General features: G+C 37.5%; 1 protein-coding gene across 2 annotated transcripts in view; it reads left to right on the top strand.

Moving 5' to 3' along the window:
- Positions 1 to 21,019, top strand: part of LOC142875589 (AN1-type zinc finger protein 4-like) — a 98,846-nt gene extending 77,827 nt beyond the window's left edge. Inside the window, exons 7-10 of one of the 2 annotated variants that reach the window (XM_076010299.1) lie at positions 7,570 to 8,736; positions 9,238 to 9,292; positions 14,616 to 14,733; positions 15,998 to 21,019. In XM_076010299.1, the coding sequence (XP_075866414.1) occupies positions 7,570 to 8,736; positions 9,238 to 9,292; positions 14,616 to 14,733; positions 15,998 to 16,133 (1,476 nt within the window). In that variant the 3' untranslated portion in view covers positions 16,134 to 21,019. The remainder of the gene's footprint in view (positions 1 to 7,569; positions 8,737 to 9,237; positions 9,293 to 14,615; positions 14,734 to 15,997) is intronic. The other variant, XM_076010298.1, reaches the window with a different exon arrangement.
- Positions 21,020 to 22,926: the final 1,907 nt, after the last annotated feature.

The following is a 22,926-nucleotide window of genomic DNA, read 5'->3' as shown; positions in this document are numbered from 1 at the left end:
TCAGGGTGGGGCTGGAATGGTCCCGCTCAGTCAGAAAATCTGTGTGTGTGGGTGGGGCTGTCTGAGACCCGCAGTCTGGAGCGGGCCTCGCTTCTTTCCACGCTCCCCAACTCCGTAGCTACTCCTGGGCCTCTGCCAGCAGGCCAGACCTCATGCCACCAGGCCTCCCCTGGCTGTGATGCCGGCCAGGAGGTTCCTTGCACAGGAACGCCACCTGGGATGGGCGCACGGCTTCCCTTTGGGAGGAGGGTTGCCCTCTAGGACGCTGGTCTGCCCCCGAAGGCACACACACCTCAGTAGGCTGTTGGTATATCCCTTCTGTGCCCCGGGCAATGTGAGACCAGGTGCACGGGATCTGGTCTGCAGGTCTGACCTCTGGGCCCCAGAGTTCAAACTATATTCCCACCAGGGAGAGCAGTGCCGGTCCCAATTCACCCTTGGAAGCCCAAGCTGGGTCTATGCCTCTCAGCCTCAGGGTCTGCCCTGTTCTCCTGGGATCACTGTGGCAGCAGCACCTGGGAGGGCTGGCGGGTAGGGAGCTCACAGTCTGAGTTCCCTTAGTCAGCTATAGGGCCGCAAAAGGGACGGTCCTGCTCCCTGGAGGTGCCTCCTGCTGGTGGCTATACTGTCTCTCTGGGCAGCCACAGATAGGGTCGGGGGAGGGGAGAAGGAGGCAGTATGGCGCCTGCGGCACGGCTCGGGTCTTTGCACACAGGGGTGCCCTGCGGGAGTTGGGAGCCTGGTGCTGTGTCCGCTACAAGCTTACCCCTTGCTGGCAGCGGCCATCTCTGGGCTGGTGTCCGCAGGTCTTTCTATCCGCTGGGGCACCCACCAGCAGTCCGAGATGCAGGGGAGGAGAGAGTGAATCACTCTACCGACCCTTGCCGCTGGTCTCCAGGCTGCTCCAGAGGTCTCTGCTTCCAGTTCTCCTCCGCAACCTCCTCCCGTGGAGGCTCCCATGGTCTCAGGTACTCCTCCTTCCGGCCCTCGTCTGATGTATGCTCGTCTTCTTGCTTCTTTCTTCTAATTTCTGCTAGAATCTGTCTTGTCTTTAGAGACATTCTGTCTGGTGGTGTTTCTTGTCCGCCATCTTGATTCGGATCTATATTCAGATTTTTATCTTACCATTTGTCTTCTATTTTACCAACTATTTTATGTTTCATTTTCTCTCCTTTTTGCCCTTTTTTAAAATGGAAGATTAGTCTTTTTTTGTTATTTTATTTTTGTCCTTCGAATTTTTGTTAATTATACATTCTTATGCTGATTTCTTTACATGGCTACTGTACAGATTACAGTGTACATCTTTGACTATTATAGTCTAATAAAAATGATTTCTACCACTTTCTTGTTAATGGTAGAATCTTAGAACACTACCTCTGTTTATACCTCAAAACAACTTTTGTGTCATTGTTATGCATTTTAATTCTCCATATATTTTGAACTTCTCAAAGTGTTTTATATTGCCAATATTTATTTATAGTTATTATTTTATCTTTGTCAACAAATTTACCTTTGCATTTGCTCTTTATTCTTTCCTGCAGTTATGTGCTTCTTTCAAGAATTATTTTCCATCTGTCTGAATTATTTCTTTTAGTACTTCTTTGCATTTAGGGTTCCTGGCAACAAATTCTCTCAGCATTTATCTGAAAACCTATTTCTTTATTAATATTTTACCTTTCTAATTTTGAAAAATGTTCAACTCTTCAGAAATATTTTAAGACTAGTACAGTGAACACACATGTACACATACTACATTCACCAATTAATATTTTTTCACATTTGCTTTCTCTCCGTATTTTGTTTTTTACCTAATCCATTTGGGAGTTGGTTGTAGATATCATGACACGTCTCCTAAATACTTCATTCAGCATGTATATCCTAAGAATAAGGGCTGCTTTCAACATCATCATGATACAACCGTACTCAAATAATTTATCATTAGTGTACTTTATGTCATCTATATTCACATTTCCCAGGTCTCAATGACAGGTCTCAATGCTATCAATACTTGATAGCATTATGTTTTGTTTTCAATCTCAGGTCCAGTCAGGAATCATGCCTTGCATTTATTTAGTTTTAATGTTTTCTTAGTCTTTTTTTTTTTTTTTTTTTTTTTTTTTTTGAGACAGAGTCTTACTTTGTTGCCGGGCTAGAGTGCCGTGGCGTCAGCCTAACTCACAGCAACCTCAAACTCCTGGGCTCAAGAGGTCCTTCTGCCTCAGCCTCCCGAGTAGCTGGAACTACAGGCATGTGCCACCATGCCTGGCTTATTTTTTGTATATATTTCTAGTTGTCCAATTAATTTCTTTCTATTTTTAGTAGAGATGGGGTCTTGCTCTTGCTCAGGCTGGTTTTGAACTCCTGATCTTGAGTGATCCACCCGCCTCGGCCTCCCAGAGTGCTAGGAGTACAAGCATGAGCCACCATGCCCAGCCAAGTCTCCTTTTATATAGACCTGTTTTGTAGCCAAATTTGAGCATTCAAGTCAGATATTTTTGAAGAGAATAAACCTGTTGTTTTGTAAAATATCCCTCAATTTGGAGATTTGTCTAATAGTTTCATCATGATTGTATGCAGGTTAAACATTTTTGGCAGGAATATTACACAGATGATGTATTATTCTCCTCATTGCAAAACCTTAAGAGGAATGTAGTGGCAATTTGTAGTATTTTCATTATTTTTTTTAGAAAGTTCACAACTTTAGTTGGTATTTCTTCTTTAGTTTGAGAGTTGTTTAATAGATTTAAAAAAATTCCTGGTGGTAGAGGTTTTGAGATTTTTAATTATTTTTAAATTTATAGTTTGCATGGAAAAAAGAAAATGTTTATATTTCTACTTTATAGACTCTTATCCTTTGAGATCTAATATCACTTCATTAATGTTCCATGCATACTTCAGAAAGCAGTTTATTTTCCATCATCAAGGTAAAAGTTTGATAGATATCTATAAGATTGACCTTATTGATTGGTTTTTAGGACTTTTGGTTTTTATTTTTTTGCCAACTTGATCTCTCTTAGTATGAGAACAGTGCTAGGCGAAAGTCTATTGTTAGTAGATTTGTATGTATTTCTCTTTTTATCTCCCATAGTTTTTGCTATAAGAAAGTATTTGCTGTGTGATTTGGCACATAAATCTTAATATTTATGTTATGTTTTTGTTGTGCTGTTAATTCTAAAAGTTATGAAGTGTTTCATCTCTGTTACATTCACTGACTTTTCTCTTGAATTTTCCTTATCAGATACCAAGCCCATACCCCTGATATCTTACTGTTTTCATTTGCTTGGTAAACCTTTTCCCATACATTTATTTATTAACTTTTGTATGTCTTATATATGTAGCGTAGAGTTGGGTTTGCTATGTGAGTCAATTTGAAATTTTAAAAAATAGCTAACTTATTCACATTTACATTTATTGATATGACTTTCATATTTGGTCTCAAATGTCTCCTTATTTATTTTGTTATATTTGCAGAGTCTTTCTCTATGGTCTGTTTTCTTAAGTGTATATGTGGGTTTGTGACTATATATTTTTTGGTATTTCAGCAGGCTTTTACTTTTTCTTCTATTAATTATATTAATACTGTTAATCATGTCCTTGATCTACCCTTTCCCTACTTAACCTTCTACTTTTTTATTTGCCAGCTTTAAATATATTTTTATTCCTACATTGTTTTTATTTTTTTTAGTATAAAATTCAGTGGTTTTTAATACATTCACAAGGTTGTGCAGCCATCACTACTAATTCTAGAACATTTTCTTTTTGTTTTTATTTTTTTAAGAGACAGGTTCTCTCTGTCACTCAGGCTGGAGTGCATTGGTGCAATCACAGCTCACTATAACCTTGAGCTCCTGGGCTCAAGCTATCCTACCACCTCAGCCTCCTGTTAGCTAGGACTATAGGTGTGTGCCACCATACCTAGCTAATTTTTAAAAATTTTTTGTAGAGATAAGTGTCTAACTATGTTGTCCAGGCTGGTCTTGAACTCCTGGCCGCAAGCCATCCTCCCACCTTAGCCTGGATTACAGCCATGAGCCACCATACTTGGCCCATACTTATTAATAAGTGACAGTCAACAAACTTATTTTACTTTTTCTTTTTTCTCTTCCTTTCTTCTCTCATTTTAAAATTTGCATTATTTGTACCTTTTTTGAAAATATAACATTTATAAATCATTTTTCATCTTTGTCCTTATTTTTGTTTTAGTTTTAATAAAGTATATCCCGTTCTTACTATCATTCTTTTTGCTGAAGTTTCCCCATACTTGTTGGATAGATGAAGCTTATCTCTGGTAAACTTCTCAGGAAAGGCTTGTAATTACAGTAATTCTTGAATTTTTCCATGTTCAAAACTGTTCTTAGCCTTACCTTTTAAATAACAGCTTTGGCAGGAGATATAATGCCTAGTTCATACTTTTTCCCTTGAGTTTCTTTAAAATGTTGCTGTGCTATTGTTTTGCTTTGTTTATTACAGCTGAGAAATCTAATTGCCGATCTAACTTTCTTTTCTTTGCAAATGACATGATCTTTTTATCTGGAGAAAATGAAGATTTTTTTTTTAAGTTAATGTTTTACTAGGCTATGTCTTGGAATTGACCATTCTGGGTCATTTTTCACTGTACACTTGAGCCTTTTTATCATGAAGATTCAAGTCTTTTATTTCAGGATGATTTCTTATAGTTTATGTATTAATTTTTCAGTGTTTTAATTCATTTGTTTCTTTTTTTTTTCTTTTTTAGGGACTTCATACATATATTGGAACTTCTGTCTTCTATACAACCACTTTCTTTCCTATACTTTTAAATTCTTTATTTCATTTTTATTCTCTTGGCTGTTTTCATCTTCTTCAGTATTCTTTATTAAATGTTCAGTAGAATCCAGTCTCCTTTGGGCACCTTGTAATTTAGTTTTCATTTCTCAGATGATGTCATTTTATTCGGAGTATTTCTAGGTTTGGTAGCTCTCATTTCATATCTTCCTTTTTTTTTAGTCCCTATCCATTGTGTCTTGATTTTTTGGATTTATGATTTGATATGATTTTTTAAAAAATATGCAAATAATAACTTTAGGATATTTAATTTAGGTTGGAGCATTGTGATGTAGTATTCTTTTGCTTTATTGTTTTGGGGGAGAATGTTCATTAGCTGAAATGTCGTGATTCTCATAGTAGTTGTGTGTGGATTTGGTCTCCCTTTTCCTGTTTATTTTCTGGTTTTAGTTTTCATAATTTTATTTACTCAGGTAAGCATTAACAGTTATATGAAGTGAGGATTTTGGGTAGGGAAGTAAGTGTCTTATTTCAGGTGCACTCTATTCTCTTGGTATAGTGAAATGCAGTTTTTTAAATCAATGGCACTTTTATTGGAGGGCAAGGTCAGTGCGTTTTCTAATTTGTGATTCACTTTTGTTTCTGTAGTACCCTTACTTTCCCCTTCCTGCTTCTTTCTTTACGTTCATTATCAAGTTCTCAAGGGTGCCTTTTCCTTTCAATTATACCTTCTCCCCTAAAAATAGTACCTTTTTGAAGCTATCTCCTTGGGTCCTGAACAAATTTTAGTCACATCCTTTTAATTTACTACTAGCCCATGTTTAATGTCCCAGATCTTAGACCTATTTTCAGTATTTTCATAATCAAATGGGATTTTCTCTTTTGTAGGTTTATCTTTGTTCCATCCACCCTACTTTATTCACAACACCTCTCTCTCTTTCTCTTTTTTGTTTTTTTCTGTTCTTTTTTGTGAAGCTCCACACTCTTGCCTGTCTCTCATCAGAGTCATAGGCTTTGTAGACGAGTCTCCTGGATTTGGGTGTTTTCCTACTTATAGCTAATTTGAAGTCCATATCACACGTCTCCCAGTTTTGCTGAAGACATGAATTATGAGTGATTTTATTTGTTTATGTTGTTGATTTGTATGCTTTTTTGAAGGATTCATGGAGAAATTCAGATTTAGGTAACTGCCATTAATCTCTACAACCCAGAAGTTATAACCTTCATTTTTGAAGAATATTTTTGCTTGGATACGGAATTGTAGATTCCGTATTGCAAGACAATTGGCCCTAAGATAAAAGCTGACATAAGGCTGGCCACAGTGGCTCACACCTGTAATCCTAGCACTCTGGGGGCTGAGGTGGGAGGATCACTTGAGGTTGGGCATTTGAGACCAGCAAGAATGAGACCCTGTCTCTACAAAATTTAGAAAAATTAGCCAGGTGTGGTGATATGTTCCTGTAGTCCCAGCTGCTTAGGAGGGTGAGGCAGTAGGATGGCTTGAACCCAGGAGTTTGAGGTTGCTATGAGCTATAATGACACCACTGCAATCTAGCCCAGGCAACAGCGTGAAACTGTCTTAGAAGCAAACAAACAGCTATAGGAGCCAGTTCATCTTTCCAAAGTTCTTCCTTTTTAGCTCTTCCAGTTATTCTTGCCTCAACTAGTATCCACTGAGTTATCTGGCTTTTCTTACATTTTAATATATTTTACATTTCTTTTAAGTGAGAATGTTGTTATGTTGTCAGACATTCCATCCTATCCTGATGCCTGCTCACTACCATTTTGTTTGTTAAGAGCTAAAGTTTTCTTATCTTTAAATCTTGACTTTATCCATAAGATCATAAATTTTTGTGATACTTTTGTTAAAACCTGTGCCAAGGGACCCCCAAGACCACCAGATTTGATGATTTGCTAAGAAGATTCACAGGACTATAGTATTAATATTATATATAGTATATTGTTATACATATGGCTAAGATTTATTATATGAAAAAATACAAAGCAAAATCAGCAAGGAGAAAAAGTGCACAGAGCCAAGTCCAGGGGAAATCAGGCACAAGCTTCCTAGAGTCCTTGTTCAATGGAGAATGATGTGCTTAATGTGCTTAATTCCTCCATCGATGAGTTGTGACAGCACATGTAAAATGTTTTCTGCCAGGGAAGCTCATTAGAGACTCTGTGCCCAGGAATTTTATTTGGCCTGCTCATATGGCACCCTCTGCCTAACATGTACATTACAGACTACCAGAAGGAAAGCAAGTATTCAGCATAAACCATATTGTTGCACTGTTAAGGCCCAATGAGCCTCTCTTATCAGTTAGGTTGATGGGAATCCTCCTGAAATACAAGTTCCCAGAAGCCAGTCAAGGGCCAACATTGCAAGCAAGTCTTTTCAAGGATAGCAGCAATTGAGGCCTGTCAACTATTTTTTCCTGCATACCTACATTGTCAAACATTTATTCATCCTACTAGGAAAAATTATTGGGGATCTAATAATAGGTCAGCAATCTCATGTCTAATATAATCAGTTTGTTTTCTTCTCAGTAAAACTCTGAGAAATAATCAATAGTGAGGAAATAAACAAAATTCTTTTTCTTTAACATTCTCAGAAAATTATACTCAGGGATGATAGCAAAATTCTTCTCAGTCATAATCTTAAGATTTTAATCTTTTTAAACATTCTAAATTGAGGTAATAAAATTCCAATATGTTATGGTAAGTAACATTTTCTCCATTAATTTTTGTACATGGGCAGAGAAAATGACTACGTAAAGACATTATGTATTCACTCTTTTCTTTTAGCCTAAGAAAGCTGTCAAAGTAAAACCTCGCCCACCTATTGCTCCTCGACCATCTAGTGGTTCCACAGCAACAGCTCGTCACAGATTGTTAAGGGTCCTCCCCCACATCGGGCAATCTTGTTTACCTTCTCCTGGGAATACATATCTACCTGACACATCCAGGAGTGCAGTTTCAACATTGGCAACTCAGCCCCCTGCCAACAGACCCATATCATCTATCACTAGTGAATTCCTTAAGGAAGATGATAACTGGGAGAGTAACACACTGTCTCATTCCAATGGTAGCATCAAACTACCACTGCACATACCCCATGTGGAGTTTGAAAATGACAAAGAGCTTGCTGATTCTGTTCTCCATCTTGGATCATCCCTGACTAGGCGGACAAAACATTTTTCAGGAAACTTGACATCTAATAATGAGGATGACACTGTCTCATTTCCAACTTCAGAAGAGTGTGTAACTGAAGACTCACTTCTACCTGAAGTGGGTTCATGTACTTCATTTACAGAAAGAAATGCTGAAGAACAGAGCAGTGGCATACAGAAGGTAAATTCAGAATTCTTACTCACTAATGGTGATAAAGGGTTGAAGGCTACAGAACAGCATCTTAAACATGTTTCAAGAATGTTGAGCAGTGAATCAGTAGAGACTACTGTTCTTAACCACCGTGAATTAAGTCCTCACAAGAATAGACTCTTGTCACCTCTTCGCTGTTCTGCATCAATGTCACTACATAATTCTCTAGTGAAACCACAGAGACAGTCCAAATGTTTTGAGTCTGGGAACCTCCAGTCTTCTGCTTCACAAAATGTGCTCCGGTCAATGGATGTTCGAAACATAACTGATTCTCCTTTCTCTAGGACTGCTCGCTTTCGAGGTGTTAAAGTTGATTCATCTGGGAAAAGATCTGATATTATTTCCAAAGTTGAGGCTCGAGATATCACAGAAATGGCTAACAAGGCTTCCAAAGAGCCTGTTGGTTGTGTAAATAACATTGGTTTTCTTGCTTCACTGGCCGGGAGTGCAAGCAGAGACAGTTTACAGAGCACACGTGGGGCAGGCAGGCTTCGGACTTCTGGAATTGGGCTGTCTGCAAACCTCCAGCATTTTCAAGAAGAAAGCCTTAAGAAAAGTTCTCCCCAATTAGAACCTACAGAATTTTTTTTAGTAAGTATTTTCCTTTCAACATTGTGTGCTAGTTACCTTGTGGCGATTTAACATATTTAAAGTTTGTTCTTTGTTTACATAAATAGGAGGCCTTAGATTAGATTTTTTTCATTTCATTTCTGAAAATGTTTATCCGATTTGTGGAAAATCTTTTTAATGATTACGTTTTAAGTTTTATTTCTGAATTGAGGACTGTAATTTGAAAATAAGTTCATGTGAACAGTTTATAATATATTTTTAAAAGCTAAATATTTTTTATGTTTTTTTCAAGTAAGAACTATCAATTTTGAGCCATCAAATTTTACTCTCTTAAAGATAAGTAATGCAGTATTGCTAGATGTAAGAAACAGGTTCAAAGTTAATTTAATTGAATAAAAATTATATAATTTAAAATGAAAGCCCAACAGCATCTTAGTAATAAAATACAAGTATTTCATGTTTGCTGATCTCTTCCTTTCTCCATTGACTCACCTTTGTAGATGTTTTGTGTTTTAATTGTAGTCTGCCCGTGGTATTGGAATGAATGGAAATAATGCAGCAGCAGGGAAAAGAGTAGGTGAGTTACAGATAATTTTGAAAACAATAAAAGGCTTAAAATGACATCATCATATACATACTGCTGAATTTTCAAATAGAAATGAAAAGAACGTCCTCTGGGGTATGTACAGAGTAAACTCTCATGTGCCGTTCTAATAAACTTGAGGAGAAAAGAAAAAAAGAAGAAAAAAAGATTTAAAGAATTTTAAAATTATAATTTCTGTAAAAAAAGAGTAAACTCAAACTTTTTTAAAATTAAGAAATGATTATGAGAATCTGTAGGACTGTGGGACATATATGAAGAATTAAATAAAAATTGAAGTAGATCTCTTGTCTGGGAAGGGGTATGATCTATGTGAACAAAACAAGATTATTGAATAATTAACATATAGTTCCCAACCCCTTAGTCACTGGCCACTATGGGGCCATGTGGGTTTTGAGGAATCACCCTAGAAAGATGTTTTTTTAACATCGTGGTTCAGTAGCAAGGGCGGTAGTTAAGAATCTATTTTTGAAGAACTGGTTATTTCTGGATAAAAGAAGACAGTCTCTAGGACCAGCCCTTTCCAAGGCACAGTAGCAAAAATGACTATAACATTAGCCCTTCTTCCAGTAATCACACCTTGAAGATGTGTCAGCCGGGGTAGGAAACTCATTACCAAAGACCGGCCACTTTTGTAGCCCTGCGGTTTTAAAGATACTGTATATATTATGGTTGTTATGTGAGTTTTATGTTTTTAAAGAGAAACTTAATGTTCGTTTTTCATTTCTGTGAAAGGCCCAGGGTTATAAAGTCTTAATATATCTACTTATTTTTTTCAATTTTTTTATTGTGGTAAAATACACATAACATGAAATTTACCATTTTAACCATTTTAAGTGTACAGTTCAGTGGCATAAAGTACATTCACATTGTTGGGCAACCATTACAACCATCCTTCTCCAGAACACTTTTCATCTTGTAAAACTGAAACTTTGTACTCATTAAATACTAACTTGTTACGCCCCACCCCACCCCACCGCCAGCCCCTGGTAACCACCATTCTATTTCTTCTCTCTATGATTTTTGAAGTAATCAGCATCTCATATAAGCAGAATCATACAATATATGTATTTTTGTGAGTGGCTTATTTCACTTATCATAGTGTCCTCAAGTTTTATCCATGTTGTAGCATGTGTCATAATTTTCTTCTTTTTTAAGGCTGATATTCCAATTTCATTCTAATTTCATTCTTTTGTATGTGGACTTCCAGTTTTTGTTGAAAAGAGTATCCTTCCCCACTGAATGGTCTTGGCATCCTTGTTGAAAGTCATTTGACCATATGTGCAAGGGTTTGTTTCTGGGCTGTGTTTGTGTTCCATTGGCTATGTGTCTATCTTTATGCCCATACCACACTGTTGTCTGTTTTTTTTTTTTTTTTTTAAGAGATAGGATCTTGTTCTGTCACCCAGGCTGGAGTGCAGTGGTGTGGTCATAGCTCACTGCAACTTCAAACTCCTGGGCTCAAGTTACCCTCCTGAGTAGCTGGGACTACAGGTGTGCCCCACCACACCCAACTAATTTTTTAATTTTTTTGTAGAGATGGGGTCTCACTGTGTTGCCCTGGCTGGTCTGACACTCCTGGCCATAAGTGATCGTCTCGCCTTGGCCCCTCAAAGTGCGGGGATTATAGGTGTGAGGCACAGCACCCAGCCCTGCACTTTTGATTAGTATAATATATCCACTTTTAACGTTATAGTTGTTTCTCCTTAACATGAACTTGAGTCCATCCTGCCCTAACTCATAGGTAAGCCTCTTGGAAATTTGCATTGCATTCACCTGTGTTAGCTCAGTTCTGATGCAGACGTCAGTGCTTTCTCACTTCTCTTGTCATTCCTTCTCTGAAACTACTATTGCTGAGCTCACCAAGGATCTCCATAATTTCAAATCCAGTGGGTGCTTCCGCATCCTTATCTTATTTGATTTTTGTGGTCCTCATTCTTGAAATAGGTTTTCTTTCTTTCTTTTTAAAAAAGTTCTGGGCTATCATGTGGATTTTTATTTTGGTTTGTGTTTTGTTTTTTTACGTCAGTTTTCTTTGTCTTTACTTTTTTAAAACCAGTCCTCTGCTTATCCTCAGATACATACTTTTTAAATATAATTTCATTTAGACTCTAGGCATCAGCTGGTACCTACAGTGATAATTCCCCAGGTCACTAGAACTATGTGACTTGCAGCCATTTCCTCTCACAGTAATCACTAACTACATCATTCTGAATGACCTAGCAGATTCCGTGTAAGTTTTGGTGTGAATTTTATTTAATTGACTTACAAATTCCTCCATTGGTCCTCTTTTCTTTTCACTATAGGGTCTCCCATGGGAGAGACCATTCTCCATAGTTTTATCCATTCTCATAGTTTTAGCCATCATTTTTAGGCAGATAATTACCAAACTTGCATCTAGAACACTAATTTATTACTTTTTTGGCTGCCTTTCTGTTGGATACTTTTATAGATCATCATGTTAGATCAGGGGGTCTCAAACTTTTTAAACAGGGGACCAGTTCACTGTCCCTCAGACCATTGGAGAGTGCGCACTGTGGGCCTGGGATGAGTCGGCTGCTAAGTAGGACAGGCAGTGTAGCAAAAACACCCAGTGGGCCTGATAAATGTCCTAGGCCGGCGGCATGTGGCCCGCGGGCCGTAGTATGAGGGCGCCCATGTTAGATCAAATATTAGACTAGGAAATGCCAAACAAGTGAATTATTACAAATATTTTTCATCTTGTTCTGAAAAGCAACTCTTCACATTGATATTATTTTATAGAATTTTTCTTTATTCATATGTTCATTACACATTGAGAAGGCTTCAGAGAGAAGCTGATGATTGATGATGTATTACAGTATAAGAAGAATTTCATTAGGTTGACAAGGTGCAATAGAGCATTTTAGAAGAAGACATTGTGGATGTGTGAGTGCATCTGGCATCATTCGGGGTGGGTATGATGTGGTAAATAATTGGAAATGACTGTGAAAAGTTAGAAGCTATCATGTTGAGCACATAAGACCCTGAATGCCAGTCCAGGGAATTTAGATTTTTCTTATTGGGGACAATATATAGGGAACAAATATAATATTAATGATGGTTTCTGGCATGGAGCAGTTGACTAATAAATAGTTTTCACTGGGTAGAAGGATGTATGGAAACCATTTTCATAGGAGATGCTGTTATGTTTTTGTGCCACATCATTTCTGTGTCACTAATTTGTTCTTTGTCTCTGTACATTTACAAGAGTTCTTGAATGAAAAACATTTGGAAAACATTGAGTTAAGCATCCCCAAAGGAAAGGAAATATGAAAATGTAACTATCAAACTAAATTATCCTCAACAGATTCTTCCCCCATTGTTTAAGGGAGGAAGAATATCCTAAGAGTGAATTTAAAAAAATGATTTTGAGTGGATGACCTTTCACTGGATAGCCTATAATATATGCCTTCCCTCTGTGTCCTGTGCAAATGCCTTTTTTAAGAAGTGGAAAGCACTCCATCACCTTTGTGAAATGTTCTTGGTCCCTTAAGTATACTTGAGAAAGCAAGCTCTTATTAACTGAGTTGGTAGCAAGGCACCATTAGGAGTCATTCAAAGTTAGTTTCAAATTTTGTTTTCAGTTTTGTGAAAGACTTGGGAGAGTATTTTAGACAGGTAATAAGGCAGACTTAATTTTGTGGGGTTTGCATACCAAGCACCCAATCTGGGTTCTGGCAAAAAGCATCACACCAATTAATTGTAAATCCAATTTTTAAACTCTTGAAGGATTTTCAGAGATTTCTAGCTGCTAAATAAACATTAAATTCAGGCCTCTCAAACTTTTTTCAGTAGTGGAGATTAGGTGCCAGCATCACTGACACTACCATTGTTCTTCCCATTCCTTCCGCTTGTTCTTGCTTGCTTTCTTTGCCTCTCATTTCTCACCCTTTGAGTGCTACCAACCATTTGTGTACTTGTACTGGTTTTCTAACAACTGCAGACAGTAACTTTGAACCTGTCTGCTTATGATGGGGGTTTTCTGGCATTTTGATCAATTCTGAAAGACATTTCACTTAGTAATGAAAGAAACAGATTTAATTCTTTCTTATAACAGATGTGCTTTGATTTTTAGGATAAAAAATCAAGTTGGTACAATAGTACAGAATTCAGTAGTTTTTGGAAAAATAGTAGTACTGTGAAATTGAGCCATGTACTGTGTTAGTCATATTGGTAATGTGATATTTTATATAATTATAACATAGTTAAAATTTTCAGATTGCTTTATATATATATAAATTTGTTTGACCTTAAAGCAGCAGTCCCCAACCTTTTTGGCACCAGGGACTGGTTTCATGAAAGACAATTTTTCCATGGTCTGGGGTGGCAGGGGGCAAGGATGGTTTCAGGATGATTCAAGTGCATTGCATTTATTGTGCAGTCAAACCTCTCTGCTAATGATAATCTGTATTTGTAGCCTCTCCCCACTGCTAGTATCACTGCCTCAGCTCCACCTCAAGTCTTCAGGCATCAGATTCTTGTACGGAGCGCACAACCTAGATCCCTTGCATGCACAGTTTACAGTAGGGTTCGCGCTCCTATAAGAATCTAGGCCCACACTAATCTGATGGGGGTGGAGCTCAGGTGGTGATACGAGTGATGGGGAGCAGCTGTAAGTACAGATGAAGCTTCACTGGCTAGCCTGGTGCTCACCTGCTGTGCGGCCCAGTTCCTAGCAGGCCACAGACTGCAGCTTTAAAGCACTTTGTCACCTTGGGAGGAAAATACATGTTCTGTTATCTTTAAAAATGAACAAATTGAAGTTTTGAAAGAATAAATGACTTGCTCATGGTTTGACGAATTTACTTTCTATGGTGTAATCAGGACTAAAAGACCAGTTTCGTGATACTCTGGTGTTCCTTCTGGTTGTGAATGAATAGAATGATTGTATTGCAATTCCTTTTTTCTCAGAGGTCTCATCAAATATGATTTAGAAATAGACATTTTCTTGATTCTCTGTGAAAGTTTGGTATATTTTATATGAACTGCTTGCCCTTAATAATCAGAAAGGTGATATGTACAAAACCTCTTAAATATATAAGTCCTAATCAGTAGAAACCTACCACATCCTTAAAAAAAGTTTTACTGCACCTTCACTTGTAGATTCTGGAAATAATTTCAGATATAAAAATATTACATTCTGAAAAAAAAAATATTACAAATTAATTTTTATGGCTTAATGTTTACTTTGATAGGAATGCGTTTTATGTTTGCTTAATAGTATTTCACATTTAGAATTTTATGCCTGTGTTAATCAAGGTGTCCTTTCTCTAAACAGGAGAATGTACTCATCACCTCCCACCTGTGAAAGCCCCTATTCAAACAAAGAAGAAAACAAAAAAGCATTGTTTTCTTTGTGGAAAGAAAACAGGACTGGCTACTAGCTACGAATGCAGGCAGGTTGTCCAGCTAGAGAAGCTGAGATGCTTTCTCTGTGGTGACCCAGCTTGGGGATTATGCAAAATAAAACATTATTTAAATTGGCCATTCATAACATCATTAAGATAATGTTGGCTGGGTGAGGTGGCTCACACCTGTAATCCTAGCACTTTGGGGAGGCTGAGGTGGGAGGATCACTTGAAGCCAGGAGTTTGAGACCAGCCTGGGCAATGTAGCAAAACCCTATCTTCAAAAACTACAGAAAAATTAGCTAGGCATGGTGGCGCATGCCTGTAGTCCCAGCTACTTGGGAGGTAAGGCAGGAGGATCGCTTGAGCCCAGGAGTTTGAGGTTGCAGTGAACTATGATAACACCACTGTACTCTAGCCAGGGCAACAGAGCAAGACCCTGTATCAAAAAATAAAAAAAGTTAAATAGCAACCTTTAGTTGAACTCCTAATTGACTGAAGTAAAGAACTAGTAGATAGGTTATGGGTTTTCAAAAGGCAAGCTCAGATTGTCCCCTGCCCTTTAAATTAGGAGATTTAAACCAGTGGGAGAGTATACCTTGTCTTATGAAAAACTTACTTGATTTTTGTTTGATCATTGCCTGGAAGAACTGCTCCCTCAAGATTCTATTTTTAATTGAACCAAAAAAAGGAACTATTATTTTTAACAGTTATATGGTACACTTTTATTTCAAAATAGATGAATAATGTATTTCCAAGAAATAATGAATTTTTCTTCCCATAATTATTTATTTCATTAGCATCGATTAATATCCTCCAAAGATGGTGCCTGCCCCTAGGTTGAGGCCAGGCATTGAAAATAACTGGTGCTTTTTAGAGTGCATTCTATTCAAATAAATACAGCTTATCCTCCTGCTAGAAATATTTTTAAAAATCATTTCATGCCATAGTTTGATTTTATAAAATTTAATTTTCTCATGAGACTGAATTTCTGAGAAATTCAGAGTTCTTTCACATTTACTAGGTATAAGAGAAGTAGTGGGCATATTTGTGAGCTTTTGCAGTTTTACTACTCATAAAGATCTATACCCCATTTCATTCTGTAATGGATTCTTGATTATAAACTTCATAGTCATAGACAATGTGTTCTTTGGGGGATGTTTGTGCTGGTTTATGAGTGGAGGGGAAATGTCAGCACTAAAGTGAACCAAAGGGCTCCTGTTGGACTACCTGAAGTCAAGCTCCTCTCTCCCAAAGAGATGAGCCTTTCATAGAAATGTGACTATTCATGTAAACTTTTTTTGTACTTTAGATGTGGAAAGAACTTCTGTGCATCTCATCGCTATGCAGAAACTCACGGCTGCACCTATGATTACAAGAGTGCAGGGAGGAGATACTTGCAGGAGGCAAATCCTGTGATTAATGCACCAAAACTTCCAAAAATCTAACTCTTCCTCTGCATCTTACTGTTCTGCCTGAGGAATCGTATTATAACAAAAGAAGAAATATTGTTTAGACTGCATTATTTTTGTCCGACTCCAAAAGATTTGCCAAAGCCAAATAACAAAAGCATATAATGCATACCATTGGAGAATGAGAATGCTACTGTATTTGACATCTTTATTCTTTGGTGAATCAAAAGCTTTAAAAGTAGTTTTAAAAACTTTACACTATATGATTTAGTTTTGTTATTGCATGTCTTGTGTTAAGTGTTTTGTATTTGATATTGCAGTTTTGCTAGACAAGTCTTCAAAAGATGCACTTTAGGAAGTTAATATTGACTGTGTAACCAGGCTTCCATGCTGTATGGAAATTAGTGGTCATGTGATGGCTGTACTCAAATTGACCATTTTTTTCCCCTTCCTTTCTCTCTCTTTCTCTCTCTCTCTCTTTCTCCCTCTCTTTCTCCCTCTCTTTCTCCCTTTCTTTTTCTTTCTTTTTTTTGCAGAGGCGAAATGGGTGGGGATTTAAAAATAATATTCCATGTGCCCATGTGTGAAAGTTTACTGGGTTTATTAGCAAGTTCTTTTTTATTTCAAGCTACTTTTTATAAAAACATTTGGTTTTCCCATGTGTTTTTTAAAACATATATATTTCTTTCACATTCATATTGGCATTCATATATGTATCTATTCTGTAAAACACATCATGTTAATAGTATATATTTCTTAAAAACACTATTTTGAATGGTAGTTTTAAAATAGATGTCCCACTTGTTGCTATTAAATACAGAAACCAACGTTTCCCTTTTTGAAAAATGTCTACATTTAAAACAAAATCTCACAGCTTGATTTGTTTTTCTTACATGTTGAGTGCTATTACCAGGAGAAATTCAAATAAATATTCAGTTTCATTATGAGTTTGATTACTTGGTTATTTACAAGAATTTTTCCTTCATAAACACATCTTTTATAAAACCATTTAATTAAAATAAACCAGTAATTTATTCTCCTTGGACAAAATGACTATCAGTAGAAAAGTATTCTTTTAGGTGTAAGGATGCTGCTCCCCAGGTGTAACCAATATACCATTCAGACTTTGGGGAGGCCATTTGCTTTACAGAGGCTCAGTTGAAGCTGATGCTGAACCATAATAAACAACTGAAGTGAACTGCAGCTCTGGGCTCTGCAGGGGTACCAGGAGACTAATTTAGGGGCTATACAGGGCCTCTTCTTCCACACAAGGTTGATTGAACTGGAGAGCTCACTTCCTTTGCTCCCTATGAAAGATTAAATGTCAGTGAAGACAGATGTCTTCAGAGAAAGAGGGAAGTACATTTACAAGAGGTGATGGTGAAAAATTAGCAAAGGAGCCATGCAATGAGAAGTTGAAGGCATGCTTTTTAAGAGGAGTGGATATAGGTCGATGAAAAATAATTTCTTCTGTGTTAGTAATTCAGTTTTTTTCGTCTCTTACCAAGAAAACATGTGCTTTAGATATTTAAAATATAAGAATTCTGGTATATGGATAGACTGCTGAAAAATGGACCAAAGCATATTTATTCTCTAAATAAATATGAATGCTTAGGGCATACTTGATATATGCTTAGTGTACTATGTTTTTTATTTATTTTTTGTTTTCTTATATTTCAGTTTCAATATGCAAAGTCAGCCAATTCCCTTTACATCATAAAGACTTTTACAAAATAATAAAGTTACAGCAAATGTTTTATTATTATCACATAAAGTCTTTCCCAATAACTTTACAAAAAGTTCATAGCCTAAAAGACTTGACTAAGGAAGCCACATATAATTTTTATAAGAAAGAGAGATTTAAATAGTCATTTGAAACATAATTGTCCCTCAGTGTCTGTGGGGGATTGGTTCCAGGACCACCTGCAGATATCAAAATCCACAGATTGTACTATGCTTTTGTTTTAAACCAAGACTTGAAGAAGGAATAAGTCTTGTTTTGAGTTTTGCCAAAGATTTTGGTCAAAGTTGAGACTTTCTACTAGTTTCTAAGTCGTTGAGAGATGAACCACTTTAAATTCAATAAAGTATACCATTATTGAGGGGCATTTCTCAATATTTCTCATTATTATTTAAAATCTTTTTTTTTTTTTTTTTTTTTGAGACAGAGTCTTGCAGGGCTAGAGTGCATGGTGTCAGCTTAGCTCACAGCAACCTCAAACTCCTGGGCTCAAGCAATCCTTTTGCCTCTGCCTCTTGAGTAGCTGGGACTACAGGCATGTGCCACCATGCCCGGCTAATTTTTTTTTTTTTTTTTTTTTTTTGAGACAGAGTCTCGCTTTGTTGTCCAGGCTAGAGTGAGTGCCGTGGCGTCAGCCTAGCTCACAGCAACCTCAAACTCCTGGGCTCAAGCAATCCTTCTGCTTCAGCCTCCCGAGTAGCTGGGACTACAGGCATGCGCCACCATGCCCGGCTAATTTTTTATATATATATATCAGTTGGCCAATTAATTTCTTTCTATTTATAGTAGAGACGGGGTCTCGCTCTTGCTCAGGCTGGTTTTGAACTCCTGACCTTGAGCAATCCGCCCGCCTCGGCCTCCCAAGAGCTAGGATTACAGGCGTGAGCCACCGCGCCTGGCCTCGGCTAATTATTTTTTCCCCATATATTTTTAGTTGTCTGGCTAATTTCTTTCTTTCTTTTTTTAGTAGAGACAGGGTCTTGCTCATGCTCAGACTGGTCTCCAACTCCTGACCTTGAATGATCCTGCCACCTTGGTCTCCCAGAGTGCTAGGATTACAGGCATAAACCACTGCACCTGGCCTATTCTTTAAATTCTTTTTTTTTTTTTTTTTGAGACAAGTTCTTACTCTCTTGCCCAGGAAGGAGTTCAGTGGTGTCCTCACAACTCACTGCAACCTCAAACTCCTGGGCTCAAGTAATCCTCCTACCTCAGCCTCTTAAGTAGCTGGTACTATAGACACATGCCACCATGCCTGGCTAATTTTTCTATTTTTTGTAGAGATGAGGTCTCACTGTTTTTCTCAAACAGGCTTTTCTCAAACTCCTGATCTCGGCCTCCCCAAATGCTGGGATTACAGGTGTGAGCCACTGCACCCGAGCTATGCCTTAAATTCTTATAGTAAATTTTAACAAGTCTTTGCATTCCCAGTAATTAGCAGAGTGGCTTGCATATAGGCACTGGTTACCCATTAGTTAAATAAATTAATTGTTGTATTGGACAACTTAACCATGATAAAAACAAAGGCATTATTTACATTGTTTTATTTAGCTAAACTCATATGACAAACTTTATTTTCTGCATTTTTTAAAAAAACAGCAAGCATTTGGTTTTAACAACTCTAAACGTTTTTAAACTTTAACTTTTATTTTTTATTTATTTATTTTATTTTAGCGTATTATGGGGGTACCAGTGTTAAGGTTATGTATATTGCCCATGCCCCTTCTTCCCCCTTGAGTCAGAGCTTCAAGCAAGTCCATCCCCCAAACGTTGCACATCTTACTCGTTGAAACTTTAACTTTTAGATATGTGAATTGTTCTTATGTTATAGTGGATGTAATCTAATTCTAATATGGGAAATTCAAATTCTCAGATTTTTAAAATTTTATCAGTGATGTAACTTGTGGAGGGATTTAATTAGAAAAAATAAGAGAGGAATTCATTATCTCATATGGTCACTATGATTTTAAGTCACCATGATAAATAATGACAAATGTATCAAGTAGTGTTTTCCAAAGTGTGACCTCGACCTCTACATTATTCTTGGAACATGAGGTGATAGTTGTTACATGATGAACATTTTAAATAATAACATATTTTAATGTATATCAGAAAAATATAACTATAAACAGTTTTAGTTGAAAATAAAGTAAAATCAATTGATACAGGTTAAAAAATGTTGATTGAAAATTGACAAGCAAGGATACATATAGCAAAAATCATAAAAGTAGACCTGAATGATACTATATTTTAACTTGTTTTTGTAAATTATGTTAAATTTTTAAATCGTTAATGAAAGTAATATACATGGTTTTAGAAAAACTATAAAGCATAAAAAATGAAAAGTAAAAATTTTGCCACGGATCCCCTCATCTTTTCTCATAATTGATTTTAGGTTTTCTGGTAGTTATCATCATAACACTAGCCAGTATATTTTAGATATCATTTTGTTATACTCTATTATTACAGGTGAGGAATTTAGCTTAATATAGTAACACATTACCTCAGTGCTCCCAGTTTTTGTCAGAGTATTGGTCTGCTCAGGCTCCCATAACAAAATACTGCAGACTAAGCAGCTTAAACAACTGAAATTTATTTTCTCACAGTTCTGGAGGCTGGAAATCCCAGATCAAGGTCCAACAGGGTTGGTTTCTGATAAGGGCTCTCTACCTGGCTTGCAGAAGGCCCCTCTTCGCTGTGTCCTCATGGCCTTTCCTTCCTGTGTGTACAGAGTAGGGAAAGAGTGCTAGTGCTCTCTGGTGTCCTTTCTTATAAGGACACTAGTCCTATCAGATTAGGGCCCCACCCTTATGACCCAATTTAATCTTAATTACTGTCTTACTCCTTATACAGCCACACTGGAGCTTAGAGCTTCAACATACGAATTTTGGGAGGGCCACATGCATTCAGTCTGTAACATTCCGCCCCTGTTCCCCCAAATTTATGTTCTTCTCACATGCAAATACATTCCATTCCATCTCAACAGCCCTAAAAGTCTTAACTTCTTTCAGTATGGACTCTAAAGCCTAAAGTTTAAAGGCTTATTTATTTATTTATTTTTTTTTTTTTTGAGACAGAGTCTCGCTTTGTTGCCCAGACTAGAGTGAGTGCCGTGGCGTCAGCCTAGCTCACAGCAACCTCAATCTCCTGGCTCAAGCAATCCTCCTGCCTCAGCCTCCCGAGTAGCTGGGACTACAGGCATGCGCCACCATGCCCAGCTAATTTTTTATATATATATATTAGTTGGCCAATTAATTTCTTTCTATTTTTATAGTAGAGATGGGGTCTCGCTCTTGTTCAGGCTGGTTTCGAACTCCTGACCTCGAGCAATCCGCCCGCCTCGGCCTCCCAGAGAGCTAGGATTACAGGCGTGAGCCACCACGCCCGGCCTAAAGGCTTATTTAAATATAATCTAAATCACATATGGCTGAGTCTTGAGGTACTTACATCCTGAGACAGAATTCCTCTCCAGCTGTGAACCTGCAAAACCAGACAAGTTACGTGCTTTCAAAATACAGTGGTGGGACAGGCAAGAGATAGACATGCCTATTTTAAAAGGGAGAGAGCAGAAAGAAGGGATGACAGGTCCCAAGTAAATCCCAAAACATAGCAAGGCAAAGCCCATTAGGTCTTAAGGCTTGAGCATTATCCTTTTTGATTCAATGCTGTGCCCTCCAGGCCCACTGAGATGGTGCTGTCACTCTGGGGCACTGGGCCTCAGTCTTATCCCTGAGGCACAGTCCGTGGCATTCTGGCCTCTCCTGAATGAAGAGGCGCCCCACCTTTTGAGATGGAGAAGGAGCCAGCCCTGCCCTCTGGGTCTGTGGGGTGAGTGGCAGTCTGTGGTTCACAGGCATCTTTGTACCCTTTTAAAAAGATAGCTCTATTGTCTAGTACTACAGGTAGAATCCCAGAAGTCCTGCAGCTGTCTTTCATTCTGTTCTGTTTTTTCTGTCCCAGCTGGCAGTATTTCTGCTAGTATAATCCCTTTTTTGGCTTTTGCTGAGGTGGCTGATTAAATTTGATCTTAAATGGTTATTCAGCCACACCTTTAGTGTTTTCTTCAAAACATGATTTTTTTTGCAATATAGATAGGCTGAGAATTTTCCAAATCTTAAATTCTGGTTCCTTTCTGCTTAAAATTCAATTTATCTCTCTCCTTGCATTTTAAGTAGTAAGGAGAAACCAAGATGTTCCTTAATACTTTGCTCTGGAATCTCCTCAGCTAAATATCCAATTTTGTTGTTCATAATTTCTGCCTTCCACAGAGCAGTAGAACACAGTACGCCTTTCTGCTTTTTTTAATTTAAATTTTATTTAATTAAAACTAATGGTGCTGTGACTCAGATATGAAAGGTTCTTTCTACTTATGTAATAACAAGTATCACCTTTGTTTTCAATAACGTGTTCCTCATTTCTGAGACCATCACTAGAATGGCCTTTGATGTCATCGTGGACGATGATGTATGTGTTCTCTAAGAAGATGGAGGCTTTCTCTCTGGCTCTCTTTTCTCTCTGAGCCCTTACCAGTGTCACCTTTAATTCAGTCACCTGTTGGTCCATATTTCTATCAACAGTCCCTTCAAGACAATCTAGGCTTTTCCTAGCATGCACTCTAAAACTTTTCCAGCCTTTCTCTACCCATTACCCAGTTCCAAACCCACTTCCATATTTTTAGTTATTTCACATTTTTAGTTATTTGTTGTAGCAGTACTGCACTTCTTAGTACCAAAAATAGGTATTATTTTGCTCAGGCTGCCACAACAAAATACAGTCAGCCCTCTGTATCCAAGGGTTCCACATCTGTGGATTCAACTAACCAAGGCTAAAATATTTCAGAAAAAAGAGTGAATGGTTACGATTATGTTGAACATGTACAGACTATTTTCCTTGTCACTCTCTAAACAATACCTACAGTATAATAACTTTACATAGCATTTACATTAGTTATTGTAAGTACTCTAGATATGGTTTAAAGTATATAGGAGGATGTGCATAAGTAATATGCACATGTGTGCCATTTTATTTAAGGGACTTGAGCACTACACATTTTGGTATCTGTAGGGGGTCCTGGAGCCAATTCCCCAT

The sequence above is a fragment of the Microcebus murinus genome, chromosome 14, assembly GCF_040939455.1.
Source record: "Microcebus murinus isolate Inina chromosome 14, M.murinus_Inina_mat1.0, whole genome shotgun sequence".
Taxonomy (NCBI): Eukaryota; Metazoa; Chordata; class Mammalia; order Primates; family Cheirogaleidae; genus Microcebus; species Microcebus murinus.
Note: the sequence above shows the minus strand (reverse complement) of the source record. Positions and strands in the feature narration are given on the sequence as shown.